This window comes from Phialemonium atrogriseum (genome assembly GCF_030411735.1).
Source record: "Phialemonium atrogriseum strain 8032-3 unplaced genomic scaffold QBC33scaffold_16, whole genome shotgun sequence".
NCBI classification, from domain to species: Eukaryota; Fungi; Ascomycota; class Sordariomycetes; order Cephalothecales; family Cephalothecaceae; genus Phialemonium; species Phialemonium atrogriseum.
In genome coordinates, this window is record NW_026848153.1 from 739,164 (window position 1) to 752,319 (window position 13,156).

The 13,156-nt window shown below is 54.2% G+C and overlaps 6 protein-coding genes across 6 annotated transcripts; 5 read left to right on the plus strand and 1 right to left on the minus strand.

The window, feature by feature from the left end:
• Positions 1 to 865: 865 nt before the first annotated feature.
• On the minus strand, positions 866 to 1,641 carry QBC33DRAFT_620720 (PEBP-like protein; the record flags this gene model as incomplete). Its single annotated transcript, XM_060432772.1, has 4 exons — positions 866 to 1,202; positions 1,289 to 1,298; positions 1,356 to 1,427; positions 1,485 to 1,641. The coding sequence occupies 4 exons, from the start codon at positions 1,639 to 1,641 to the stop codon at positions 866 to 868; spliced, it is 576 nt and encodes a 191-aa protein (XP_060282532.1).
• Positions 1,642 to 3,595: 1,954 nt separating this feature from the next.
• Positions 3,596 to 3,984, plus strand: QBC33DRAFT_542503 (uncharacterized protein). The gene has a single exon (XM_060428279.1). The coding sequence runs from the start codon at positions 3,601 to 3,603 to the stop codon at positions 3,937 to 3,939; it is 339 nt and encodes a 112-aa protein (XP_060282533.1). The 5' UTR covers positions 3,596 to 3,600; the 3' UTR covers positions 3,940 to 3,984.
• Positions 3,985 to 4,838: 854 nt separating this feature from the next.
• Positions 4,839 to 5,774, plus strand: QBC33DRAFT_589502 (uncharacterized protein; the record flags this gene model as incomplete). The annotated part of the gene is made up of 2 exons (XM_060431582.1): positions 4,839 to 4,931; positions 4,977 to 5,774. The coding sequence occupies 2 exons, from the start codon at positions 4,839 to 4,841 to the stop codon at positions 5,772 to 5,774; spliced, it is 891 nt and encodes a 296-aa protein (XP_060282534.1).
• Positions 5,775 to 8,889: 3,115 nt separating this feature from the next.
• Positions 8,890 to 11,006, plus strand: QBC33DRAFT_116863 (uncharacterized protein). The gene is made up of 3 exons (XM_060421946.1): positions 8,890 to 8,971; positions 9,031 to 9,871; positions 9,945 to 11,006. Exons 2-3 carry the CDS (start codon positions 9,052 to 9,054, stop codon positions 10,901 to 10,903), a joined length of 1,779 nt encoding a protein of 592 aa, XP_060282535.1. The 5' UTR covers positions 8,890 to 8,971; positions 9,031 to 9,051; the 3' UTR covers positions 10,904 to 11,006.
• A 42-nt stretch (positions 11,007 to 11,048) lies between these two features.
• On the plus strand, positions 11,049 to 12,035 carry QBC33DRAFT_542507 (ankyrin). Its single transcript, XM_060428280.1, has 2 exons — positions 11,049 to 11,308; positions 11,460 to 12,035. The coding sequence occupies exons 1-2, from the start codon at positions 11,110 to 11,112 to the stop codon at positions 11,834 to 11,836; spliced, it is 576 nt and encodes a 191-aa protein (XP_060282536.1). The 5' UTR covers positions 11,049 to 11,109; the 3' UTR covers positions 11,837 to 12,035.
• A 379-nt stretch (positions 12,036 to 12,414) lies between these two features.
• Positions 12,415 to 12,703, plus strand: QBC33DRAFT_560225 (uncharacterized protein; the record flags this gene model as incomplete). The annotated part of the gene is made up of 2 exons (XM_060430041.1): positions 12,415 to 12,581; positions 12,646 to 12,703. 2 exons carry the CDS (start codon positions 12,415 to 12,417, stop codon positions 12,701 to 12,703), a joined length of 225 nt encoding a protein of 74 aa, XP_060282537.1.
• Between the last annotated feature and the right edge of the window lie 453 nt (positions 12,704 to 13,156).

A 13,156-nucleotide genomic window follows, 5' to 3' on the forward strand; every position in this document is an offset into this window, starting at 1 on the left:
TGCGATGATATGAAAAGTTTGGACAAAGATGAGTGGACTGCTGTCCTCACTTATCGCCATAAGCCTACCTCTACGCCTGTCCCCGCAGTATCCTCCTTCAGGATCGCCTTGATACGGGCCAGGACGCACATCCTCGCCAATCCGGAGCAGGAAGTCAGGGCCGAGGATCTTGAGGTGGTGGACCTCGAGACTTTTCTCTCGAGGAGGGCTACTAAGGTTACAGCGATGTCCTCTTTCTTTCCTTCTTCTTTTCCCAAGAGCGAACCTCGATCTGGCAGCGACATACAAATCAGATATTAGGTAGTAATTATCTTCCATACTAGTATCTGTATTCGCACAAAACACGCCCCGGACCGCCTAGTTTAGCACTAATTACAGCAGGGCCTTTGGTCGTTCGGCGACAAGTCAATCTTCCCACAGATGCCCAACTTCCTTCATACCCGCCATCCCCACCTCTGGGGCCCGCAACCCTGTATCCCGGACCGCCGCCACCCCTGAGGACCTTTCCGCCAACCCCGATTTGTCTTCTGTGACGCTTCACTGAAATGACTCTCATCCTGTCCAGTCGGCCTAGGGTGACCAGAGCAAGGGGTGAGAAGCACTTGGTCTTGGGCCTGAAGTTTTACTTGGGAAAGGTGTCTGGGCTCAGAAATAAAATTTTGGAAAGATTTCTCCAAAATTTAGAAATGAATGCACAAAACAAACAGTGGTACGTTTAGGGGAGCCTCGTGGGCCCTGAGAATTTGCAATTCCTATCGCAGTTTGACTGCCCACAACCATGTCACCCCCAACATATCTCCTTCAATCCCCCATCGCCCTCTCCGGTCTCACCCCCTTCGCCCCACCCCAACAACCAACGACCACCCTACCCCGTAACATTAAAGTAGTTCGCCCGAATCGGCGGATCCAACTTGACCTTTGCGATAAACGCATTGACGTCGAACCCGAAGGTCTGCCCCACGTCGGCCGTGGTGACGGCGAAGGAGTCGTCCGTCTCGAACAGCAGCTCGACGTATCGGTGGGCGTAAGGCGGGTTCTCGGCCGGAGGCGCGGGCCCCACGTACTTGACGGGGCCGGTCGCGGTGGAGGTCAGGACGTTGACGCCGTCGGAGGCCTGGTCGGCGCCGGCTTTGAAGCCGCTGATCATGGCGTGGAGGTTCGTCTTGCGGGGGCCCGAGGTTGGGGCTGTGAAGGAGGCTGGGCTGTTTGGGGGAGGGGGGGTGTTGTGGTTAGTGTTTGGTGGTAGGGTGGTTCGTGGTAATGGGTGGAAGGAGGGGAGGGTGCTTACACGTCGATATCTGAGGCATGGATGATTAATATGTGAAGCTCTTTGTCATGGTAGCGGCATCACTTACCGATCATCATCCACAGATAAGTGCCTTTCAGGGCTACATCACTGGTCCCAATGGTCGGTTGTTTCTGGACATCTGTGCGTCGCTGTTAAAATGAGACAAAGAAAGCTGGACCAGGCCAACAAAACGCACCTGCTTTCGCAAAGCTCGTGCCGGGGGGAGATGCGGCCTTGGTCCCGAAAATAACGTCAAGGTGTTCGGCGACCTCGGGAGTGAACCCGGCTGGTGTCTGAGCCGTCGCAGCTCCCGCCAGGAGCAGCAGCGAGCCTATGATGGAAAGTCGTGTCATGGCTGGTAAAAGTAAGGGGGTCAGTCGGTCAGTCTGGGTTGTATCGAAAACCCCAGAATATTCTTGGGTTCTGGACAGAGCTTGTCTATATAGCTAAGGTAGGCGGAGATTTGATTCTCGTTCATGACAATCTAGATTCAGCAATTACAGATTAAAATGCTCCCCGAATCTTGGCCTTGGCCATTTCCATCTTCGTGAGTGGGCTGGTGCTGCTCCCGCTTTAACCGTGCAGTTGGTGTGCGGCAAGCGACACACACAACATATTCGGCTGCCTTTGATTAGCCAAAAAGCAAGAGTAGCGGCGGCAGATCTACCGTAACAGAGGTGATATGTGAGCCGTGCTTCTGCGATAATTTTAGAGGGTGGTCAGTAGTGCTAAAAACAGGTTATGCAAAATTGACACCCAGATCCGCAAAACATACACTCATGCTAGAAGACGTGTTGCTGTCGACGCTTCTATTTTCTGAGTGGCCGGCCTCATCAGAGCTTAGGGCCCGGGCCCGACTTTTGTCCCTCGGGCCGGGTTGGTCCACCGCAAGGTCGACTGCTCGTTCACGATAAATACTTTCCATGCCCTTGCACCAAACCTCGATTCTGCCTTTCCACCTCTCCCACTTCAACCGCATGTATCCTAGCCAATGGGGAAAATGCCGCACTCAAGTTTCAGACACACAACGCAACACGCCGCCCACTACGCCGGCATGTGAGGGGCTGGAGCAAGTTGCGTAAACATAAGGTCTAGCTAGGAGCCAGGCCCTCCTCGCGAACATCCCCGACGATCATATCCAATCCATCAAGATAATAAAGACACCTTGCCGCTCCGCAATTTGAAAATAGTCGATTCCCAACTCTGAACCGCGTGAGGAACGATGAATCCCCCAAGGCGTCAGGCGTCTGATATATGGTTGACCAGGTTTAAGGTCTGTAAGCTAGTACAAGAGAGCCCATTTCTCAGCAGCCGGTAGGTGGAGGCATGGAAGTGTTCGACCCATAATGCCCGCTCTTCTGTTGTAGCAGGTGGCTTGATTGCCGCCTGACAGAAGAAGAGGGTTTTATGAACCATCCTCTGCAGTTAGATCAAATGCTCAAGCATGGCATGCGCCTTGTCGTGCAGATAGGAAGAATCAGCATTGGTGCATGCCTAGAGCCAGTCACACTTTGGGCCCGGGGGGTTCGTGACACAGGCGCTGATAATGACTAAGGAGAGGATCTGTGAACGTCTTGGCTTGTCTCTGCTATTAAGCCTTTGCCAACTCCAGGTGGCTTGCTATAGGACACAAGCTGTGCACTCTCGAAGGAAGGGAGGCAAAAACTTGACAAATTGATTCCGTGTCCCTTGCCTTGGATGAGATCATGGATGCCATAGCCTGCTTCGCCTGCTTCCTGTTTAGAGACATCTCAATGAGTGTATAGATGGCTGTCATCTGCACGGCTAGGATTTTGGCATTGTCAAATGAATACGGGCTTTATTTGACTCTGCTGATGGCCATTGCTGCGCAAGCCTAGGCAGTTTGGTATTCAAGCCTGGGGTCTGTGCGCCACAGCTGGTGACAGCCTGGTAGATCTTTCGACAGCTGTTCTCGGAACATTGGCAGGCGATGGCGAGGGCAAACCGATTTAACACCAATGGCAACACCATTGGCAACACAATGGCGACACCAATGGCGGCGACAGCGACAGGACGGCGATAGCGAGAGGATAGTGGCACCTGCTAGAGATTCCGCCAGCCTGTCACCAGCTGTGTCGCACAGACCCTAGGCTTTGAGTACCAGACTGCCCAGGCTTGCATAGCAATTATCTTGCTGATAGTGATTACCGAAAACTCGACCAAGATTTGTTAGCAAGAAGCACTGTCAAGGGCTAGAAGCTACTTGCGAATGCCTGCTTTCCAGACTAAAGCTTAACACTATTGGACTACAATAAGAAAACCGCTATTATCTAGGTAGCTGTATTAGATCGATGTTAGTAAGCTTGAGTGGCTTGCGTCTCTGGACGGTATACCTAAGCAGCGTTCTGGACGCGAAGGCACGGGTAGTTGGGCTTGTTTTCTTGGAAGTAGGCTGCATCCGCCATAATCTGCCTTGTACCTGGCAAGCCACGATCTCCCTTTCGTTGTCGATGTCAAAGGCCTTTCCCTTGTATAGCCGATGGTGGATGCCTATTAGCTGGCACGGAGCTACGGCCCCACGCGACCGGGTAGCTCGGATCTCGTCTTTCTTGGGGTGGTACTGGAGGGATACGCCGGGAGAAGCTCGATCTGGCTGGCTTCCCGGAGGTGAGACATCTTGCTGCTTGTAGCATCGCCTAGGGTTTCCGCCTCGGAGTTTGGACAGCGTGTATCAAGATCCATGTATTTGGGCCGCTGAGGACCTTGCTGTTTTCACAGCTATTGTATAGGACACATTTTGTCGCACCGCCAGATTTGAATCCGGAGAGCGTCTCTGAGAGATAGCCTTTGAGATGTAGCGTTATGATGGAAGTGGGTTTGTCTCAGGCAGGGTGTGGATGTCTGTCCATAGCTTGACCACTCTTCTCCGCAATGTCTTGTACGGGGACGATGTGGGCCTCCGCTTCTGCTACGCTCGTTGCCACACGAACACTGAACCTGGCTCCTACGGTATCATTTGAGGATACTTATTAAGAAAATCAAATCTTACCGGACTCTAGCTCCTCCGCCGTTGTACCGCAGCCAAAGAACTGGCCTAGATCCTTATAGGACTCTGCAATTCCTTTTTCAAGTTCGACAATTTTAACACTTGTCTTATGATTGGTGGGATGGAAGCTGCTGGCAAAATCCTTGAGGTTGGGAAGCATAGGTAGACATGACCTTGCTAAATTGACATGTGGCTGTGTAAAACTCACGCAGCTTGTTCTAGGAGAAGATAAATATCTGCTCAAATTGTGTGCCTCTGTTCTCTGTTTGTATAATTCTAACAATGAGCTTTTGTATACGTACGTGTGGAGGATGAGGCAGGTTGGGCACCTTGCCGTGCGCCTAGTCGTCGTTGAGGTATTGGTGACTAACTCTTGCTTCATCGTCATCGCGTCTGCCAGGTAGGTTCCCCCAATGCTTCGACTTGGGCAATCTGCCTGACTGATTCCGATTCGGCGTGATTAAGTCGCCTAGCTTGACAACAATATTGATGAGTTCCTGAGTAATGCGATGGGTCAGGTAGGCTGCCAAGGTACTCAGCATAATGGACTGCGTCGCGATGTTCACCAGCGGGAAGCCCAAGCGGCTCGCTTTCGTGAGCTCCACCTCGGCCCTCGACATCGACCACTACGTCCAGGTCTCCTAGGAGATCGTGGCCCCCAGCGGCACTGGCGTGCCCGAGACGGACGACCTCGAAGGCAGCCGCGAGGGCCTCGCCACCGGTTACAGGCAATCCAAGTGGGCCAGCGAGTACATCGTCCGCGAGGCCGGCAAACGCGGCCTGACCGGCGCCATCACCCGGCCAGGCTACGTCACAGGCAACCCAGAGTCCAGCATCTCCGTCACGGACGACTTCCTCGTCTGCCTCTGGAAGGGCTGCCTGCAGGTGGCGGCCGGCCCGGCCCTCGCCAACATGGCCAACCAGGTGCCCGTCACGCGGGTCAGCCGCATCGTCGTGGTCTCAGCGCTGCACCCACCGCCGCCGCCAGCGGGCGCGTACGCGATCGGGGTCGCGCAAGTGACGAGCCACCCGCGCCTCACCATGGACCAGTGGGCGGGCGCGCTCGAGGCGTACGGATACGTCGCGCCCCGCGTCCCCTACGCAGAGTGGTCGGCGAGGCTGGCGGCGTATGTTTCTAACGATGACGGAGGCGCGGCCGCTGGTAAGCTGCCGCCGTTCCACTTCGTCACGAGCGACTTACCCGCCGGCACGGTGGCGCCTGAGCTCGACGACGCGAACACCGCGGCGGCGCCACGCGCTTACTGCGGACAGACCGATGTTAGTCACGACCCGATAACCGAGAGTGCGGTCACGGTGGAGACGATCGGGAAGCACCTAGCGTACCTCGTCGCTGTGGGGTTCTTGCCGCCACCGCCGGTTAAGGGGAGAGGGAGCTTGGGGTGTCTGAGCTTGGGGCTGAAAGGTTACAGGCGCTGGGGGAGCTTGGAGGCAGGCCTGTGGAGTCGTGATCGCCTGTAGATTCCACGGATGGGGGAGGGATGGTCGGACATGGCGGGAGATGAATGGAATCCCACTAGACTCCGGGATAGCCGGCTTCACGATGCAGAAAACTTAGACTTAAGAGCACGAGCGATGACGAACCCCGCCATGGGGATAGACTTCCGATTATTATTCCGTTACATGCGTATCTGAACCTGATACACCAACCTAGAGGATATATCCCACACCTCCCTTGATACCGTCACGGCCAAAGCCTAGCTCAGAGATGTCCACTCCGGTAACGCTATGTTTGTGTCGCTGTAGTACATCTTCATGCCAACCAGTTGCTCTTCAGGCAGGTGGAAATACATCCCAAGCCACCCTAGACAAACACCGATGCTCCTGTTGTTTTCATTAAGGCGGCCCTCGCCAAGATCCGGCCCCGCCATGTGGGTGTAACCCGCAGTTGGGACGTGACAAGCTCTCACAGGTCAGGTCAGCGGCGGCCCTGCCACTCCGCTCCAGGTACTCCATCCCTCTGATCAGCCCGTCTCCGAGACAGGACACCATGCAGCGCCCGAGAGCCTGCCGCATTGCTCCACAGGTACACCCACGCACAATACGCTCGCTCCAACGGGCGTCCAACCAGCCCCTAAAGCCCTTAGCCGACTGGTGGGAGACCTCGAACCCATACCTCAACGACACGCCGCCCCCGGGCTCTCCTCACGACATGTAAATCCGAACTGCACTAACGCCTCACCTACCTCCGACTGCCGTCCGCGAACGGATCCTTTGTGGGCGTCGCCCCGCCAGTAGTGACAGACTCGGCCAACGAGGCAAACTGGTCGACGCCGTTCCGTCCGGGCGCCGGCTACCTCCCCCCAACTCCTCGGCCGTGGTCGGAGATCACGGCGCCGTCGGGCCGCTTCAGCGGGGGGCTCGACATGAGGACGTCGTCGTCGCCTCGTGGTCGGCTAGCTCGTGGGCGTGGCGGGAGTCTTCGGCGGTCGAGGCGGCGGCGACGGAGGTGCAGCTAGAGGAGGGGGACTGTTGAGACGACGATGACGGCGCTATTTTGGTGACTGTTAGCAGATGGGGTGATGGGGATGGAGGAGGGATAGAGAGAAGGAGGGAGGAAATGTATATACTCACATGAGGCCGGCGACAGTTGCGAGCGTGAGGTGCGAGGACGAGGCGGGCTTCTCGCAGGTTTTGGTGTCGGAGTTGGACACGCAGTCTTCCCGCTGGATGAGCATGCGACCGGGCCGCAAAGCGTGGTAGGAAACGGAGCGGGCTGCCTTGGCGGGTGGGAAATCGGCTCCGTCGGGGTGGCTTAGGGTTAAATTAAGGTCGAGTGTGCTATCCTGGGCAACCTACTTGGCAGGACGGTTTCAGATACCAATCATATTTGTGGCAATTAGCGCCTTTGGCAGAATGATGCTGATGCATCAAGAGTGTCCTCTTTTTTTCTTTTTTCCTTCCATTTTTCTGAATTGGATCAGCTTTCGTCCACGTGGAAGCCAAAGCAGGGAACCTGTCATAGCCAAAAACACAGTCGGCCATCAGCACAGTCCACTTGCCTTTTCCGGCGTGGCCAAGAAATCGCTCTGTTTGAGGTGTTCTATCACTTGAAGTTGTATATATTCTATACCCATGGCTGGCAAACTGCTGCCGGGGAGTTCGCCCTCGCACTCTCTCCGTGGCTGGTCGAGTTACGCCGTCGCCCCTCCTTCTAGTTCTCAGAGTTCCCTTTTTAAACAGAGGCCCTAGTCATGTCATCCAGCCTTAACCAGAATGCTGAGCTGGTAGCTCCTTGTCACGGCCATCGAGGAACAAAATTTGACAGACAGACCCTCCCAAGAGAAGAATATACCCGCGCTCAAATCCCCGGGCTGGTTGGACCGCTTCCCCGCCGTCTGGATCCTGCTGGACATGATCATTGGCGCCCTGCTGGACAACTTTGTCCCACGGACTGGCCCGGCCCTGCAAAAAGGGAAGTTCGCTAGTGTGTTGGTTGTGCCTATTGGTATGTCCTCGCCCAGGTTTCTCACCCCCGATCAAGCCCAGCCTCCCAATAACTCAAGCTCTTACTCGCATCCTTCCCTTCCTTAGCTGTCAGATAGCTCATTCTAGTATATCCGATTTTGTGTAAAGTCTGCTACAAATCTCTCTACAAGGTCTTCTTGCACTGCAGCATGTGGAAACAGATTGCTTTTAGCCTTGTCGCGAACTGGAAGATCCCTGCTACCACTGCCTCTGGTCCTGCTTCAAGCTTCCAGGCCAGATGGATAACTGTGCTCTCTGCAGAAAGCGCTTCACCCCCTGACTCCCTACTCCAGGGCGGGTCCTGACGGCGGTCTCCACTGTAATCCTTGCGGCACGTTGCGGGGTCGTGCCGAGATAAACATATACTCACAGTGAATGGCCAGTCTGAATCCAACTCAATGTACCGCGCTAGGCCAAATTGAGTTGTAGATATACAAATGTTTGTATATTTAACGGAAAACTTTGTATACCTAGCAGAGCTCATACAAGATACTAAGTGGGTTACTAAGCGACGGCTAGCTTGGGGCTTAGCTACCTACATTGAGTTGGATTCAAACTTTTGCCACCCACTGTCCCTGGGTACCTAGGTGTAGGTAACCCGACCTTAGGTAGTTGTGTACCTTATTAGGTACCTAGGTACGGGTAGGTTAGGTAGGTAGGTACCTAGATTTAGGTAGGTACCTAGGTACCTAGGTATCCTACAAGGTACCAAGATACGGAGAATTTATCCTAGAACTTCCAACAGCTTCATCAAAGCTGTCACCAGCAAGCGTCTATCCCCTCGTTTGCCGTCTTTTTTTACTGCCCTCCACTGCCTCCCGAGTCTTGATTTTCCGCCCGTCTCCTCAAGATCGACGTTTCGCCGTGCTCTCTACCGTCTACAGTTCGTGTGCCGCCGCTTGCTGCACCATCCCCTACTTTAGTGGAAATCTGAGGTCTCTGGGCCGGTCCGCAATCGCGCCCGGTACTTCACCTACACTCGTCTTCGGACGTAGTTGTGGGTAGTAACCCAGTGATCTCGGAGGACCCTGTGGCTGGGTGATTGGTTGCTCGCCGCTGCCTTACTGTCCCTCCACGTCGACCGAACGACGAGTCCAAGCAAAGTCCCCTCTGCCGTCTCACAATAGTGCGCGGTACTACTGCTCGTCATCGCAGGAAAGAGGATTAACTTTGCCACCGGCCCATCTTAAGTTTGTTGGGCCCAAACCTTGTGGAGCATTGACAATTTGCTCACCTATATATTGCGTAGGGTCCCCCCAAACATTACACCATGGCCTCCACTTCCGGTCCAACTTGCATTGCGACCCAATCTGTTGCCAGAGACTCTCTTCTCACTCCTGTTAAGAGAAGACGAACTAGGGTTTCCTATTCGCCAGTCAAGACTCCCAAGGCTGTTGTCCTCCCTGCACGCCGCAAGTCCATGACGCTCGACAATCCTGTGACTCCTATTCAGGAGTCTATTCTCTCCAATGCGGCCCTTGACTTCGAAGAATTCTCTTTCTGGGGTCCTGACGGATCCCTATCAACGGCCAATATCTCGACTGAATACAACAACGCCCTGAAGAGATACTTGAATCATCACTACAATGTTGTGGAGATTCTGTACTGTGATCATTTCCTCGTTCTTGGATGCGAGGGGGAGCTCCCTCCCGATGATAAACGTCCCTTTTCTATCGCCGGCTGTATTGCCATTTGGAAAACAGAGGATGAAGTGCGATTCGATCCGCATATCGGCGAGTTGGGCTGGGGAGAACCTATCCAAATTGACCCAGCCATACGCGACAAACTTCATCAACATCAAGCCGTGCCTGATGAGGTTCTACTTTATCTGGCCAACTATGTGTTTCCCGACTGCGAAGCCATATCTATGATGTGGGACGGACTGGTTGTGGAACTACCAAAGACAAGCGATGAGGACTTCGCGAAACGGATTCAAACCCTTCCCATGGACATCGAAAGAGCCGCAGTCCATCTGACATTCCATAACGGTCCACTGCCAAATACCCCAAGACGAGCTCTGGCTGTGAAGCCAAAACCAGCAAGGTTGGACACCCTTGTAGCTGATGAGACCGACTATGTACAAGCAGATGGTAAGTTCAAGCTAGCCAAACATAGTCCTTACCCTTTTCCATAATGCTGACAATATCTTCTCTTTAATTACAGGCAAGTTCTATCCGGGTGCCATGATAAACTCCATTGCGAAAAACGGTCAAGTTTACTCTTCAATTTCGGCCGGCGTACTTGTCAGTAAGGGTCAACAACAACGGCTTACCTGCTCCTTTCACAACTGGGAAGATCATGCGAAGACATATCCAGGAATATTCGGCGGAAGAGACGCTGAGTCCCGAAGACTCTTCCAAGTTGTACAAGGCATGGTGAACGGCAACCCTGGTACACCCGTTGGCATCGTGACGGAGCGAGTCGGCGACACTGATATTGCTCTGGCACAGTTGGACAATGGCATTGTTTTCGAGAATACGTTCATGGAAACAAACGCAATAGCCAAGACATTGGTCCACAGCAAATTCCAGAGTATGCGAGACGTCTATGTGATCGATTCTTTTGTCACAGGCCAGCAATTCCTGAAAGGATTTGGACAGCGAGCGGTGTTCGAACGAAGGGCCGGCAGGCCACACCCCCACCTCTACAGTCCGGCAGGTGCGGAGCACCTAGCACCCCCCCATACTGTCGCCTACATCAGAGCTAAGCAAGGGGTATTTACTACGAACGCTCCGGTAATGACCAAAGAACCACACATCCGAGATAGCGTCTGCGGTACTGTTCTTCTGAGGTGCAAAGATGGAAAGAGGCAGAAAGATACTCAAAAACAAGTCTTGGAGCGTGGTGAAGTCTGCGCCATGATGCACTTTGCAGACTTACAGTCGAAGACTGCCAAGAAAGCCAACGACTTCCTTATCTATGCCGATGCGTTCGACCCTCTTATTGACGCTGGCTGGGAAATAGTCCCGCCTGCCGAGCGGGAGAATCAGGGGGAAGCCAAGAATGATGCGGAGGAAGCCAAGGAGGAGGAGGAGGCGGCCAAGGAGGAGGAGGAGGAGGAGGAGGAGGAAGCCGAATTTAGCTTGGAAGAGTCGCCCACAAAAAGGCGGAGGGTATTGTAGGACTTTGAGTGCAGGCACTGGACTGGCCTGGCATCTTTTGTCTCACATATCGCAAGTTCCCAAGCCGAAGTAGTCGTCGAACATAACACAGTACGGCATTCACATACACACTGTTTGGGCCTTTTGAACGAAAATTTTACCGGCTCGCGGGACGAACTTACCTAAGTCTTTGATAGTAGACACCTGTCAAAAAAAGAAGCAACACAATGGCTCTGCCGCAGATGAGCGAGGATGAGGTCGACGACCTGATCTATCTTGCGCGGGCGGGCGAGAAGGACGAGCTGCAGACCTTCGTCTCGGCTCTCGCGGAGCGGGAGAAGGTGTCGGCGGCGGAGATCATCGTGGCCGCCAAGGACGGAGGGAAATCCACCTGCTTGCATATGGCGACTGGGAACGGGCATCTAGGTATGAGATCTCATGTTGTAGACGGGGAGATGGAAGGAAGCCTTGAGGGGTGGTGGAGGGGTTTACTCTGCTCTCTCACATTCCGTGCTTCCATGGGTGGGGGGGATGAGATGTCGTGGTGGGGACAAAAAAGCTAACCCCGAGACCCCAGACATTGTCAAACTGCTCCTCGAACAATTCGCCTCCCGGCCAAAGGAGGAGAAACAGGCGTTCCTGGACGCGCCGAACGAGTACGGCAACACGGGCCTGCACTGGGCCGCGCTCGGCGGCCACCTGGAGACAGTGAAGCTGCTGATGGGGGACGGCGCGTCGCCCGCCCTCGCCAACGACAAGAACTACGTGCCCCTGGACCTGGCCAGCTTCGGCGAGAAGTTCGACATCGTGGACTACTTTCTGGAGCAGTCGGGCATGATCGAGGGCGGGAACGAGGAAGGGCTGGGTGAGGCGGCGGCGGAGGTTAGTTTGGAGGACGGGGAGGAGCATGTTGCTGGGGATGCTGATGCTGCTGGGGATGCTGACCGGAGTTGAGGCTGTGTGAGTGGATGGCTGGAGATGATAGACTTATGAAGTTAATGGGCGCTTGGCGCACACCCTGTCCATTCTACAAATGATCCGTTTTGGTGTGTGATGTCCATTCCCACGTGTAGGACAGTCCACACTGGCTCGAGTATGTCGTCAGGGCGACTAAACAAGGCGCTTTCGTTTCTTTAGACGAGATAATAATACGTATTAGTATACAATACTTCCTAATATCTAGTTTGTTCAACCTGTATATCCGGCAGCGTTATTAGCCCCGACTAAATTGGTTGCGGGGAGGTGAGGAGACGCGAGGGAGGAATCCGTCATGTTGCCTTCTTGGAAGGGAGAGTGGCTAGCAGGGAAGAAAAGCCATCGCAAACTAGATGAATGTCGATTCATGCTAGCCGTATTTGTTTTCTGGTTCTTGACTCTTGCCGTGGCCAAGGATCAGGATCAACCGACCCTCCCTGCACTGATGCGTCCCTTAACTCGTCTTGGTCCCTCTCAGGCTAGTTTCCAACCTCTCGGATCCCGACAACGCCGACAGCCTCAACTTCCGGCTGCGAAACAACGCAAACCGATACACGATGCTATGTTTCAGCTGGGGCACCGCCCAGTGCTTTTGGGTCGACAGTGGTCCAGGGAGTCCGGGATCCGACGAGGCGGTGGAGACCCCCTGCAGTTATGGCAACACCACCGATCTCCTCGTCGTCAACCAGACCTGGACCTGGCACGACACCGACGCTGCCCACCCGTAGGTCTCGACCGTGTGAAGCCGCTGGCATATAAAGTTTCCCTGATAAAGAGGGGCTTGGCAGCATCACCTTCAACGCTACGGGAAGCGTGACGCTTGTCCTAGACTGCTCCGAGGATTAGCATGACCGGCCCCAGGCAACGACATGTAGCGAGACGGGCGGGTTATACGTGCGTGCTTGCTCGCGCCTATGAACAAGTGCGCTGACGCCGCAGCCTAGCCGAGATGTTCCGGGCGATATGGAGGTATCTGATCGTCAGGGGACAGGCCAGGGATTGGTGCTAAAGCTAATATTTCGTCGGGCACGTAAGTCCCGGCTGTAGGGGAGAGATGGACAGAGACGCTTAGCAGAAGCCAACAAGATGGTGAAGCTGGAGTGGAGATACAGACAAAAGCCTAGACGCAATGGCAGGGTCAGTTACAAGTTAGTTGCCTAGCAAGGCATTGGTTCTGGTGAGAAAGAAGTTGATCTCCTTTGTGCAGCAATTATCGGGTAACCCTATTTCAAAACGAGACTCTATTACCAAAAGACAATGCTACCTGGTTCATGTTCCTAGCCTTATGCTCGTTAATAC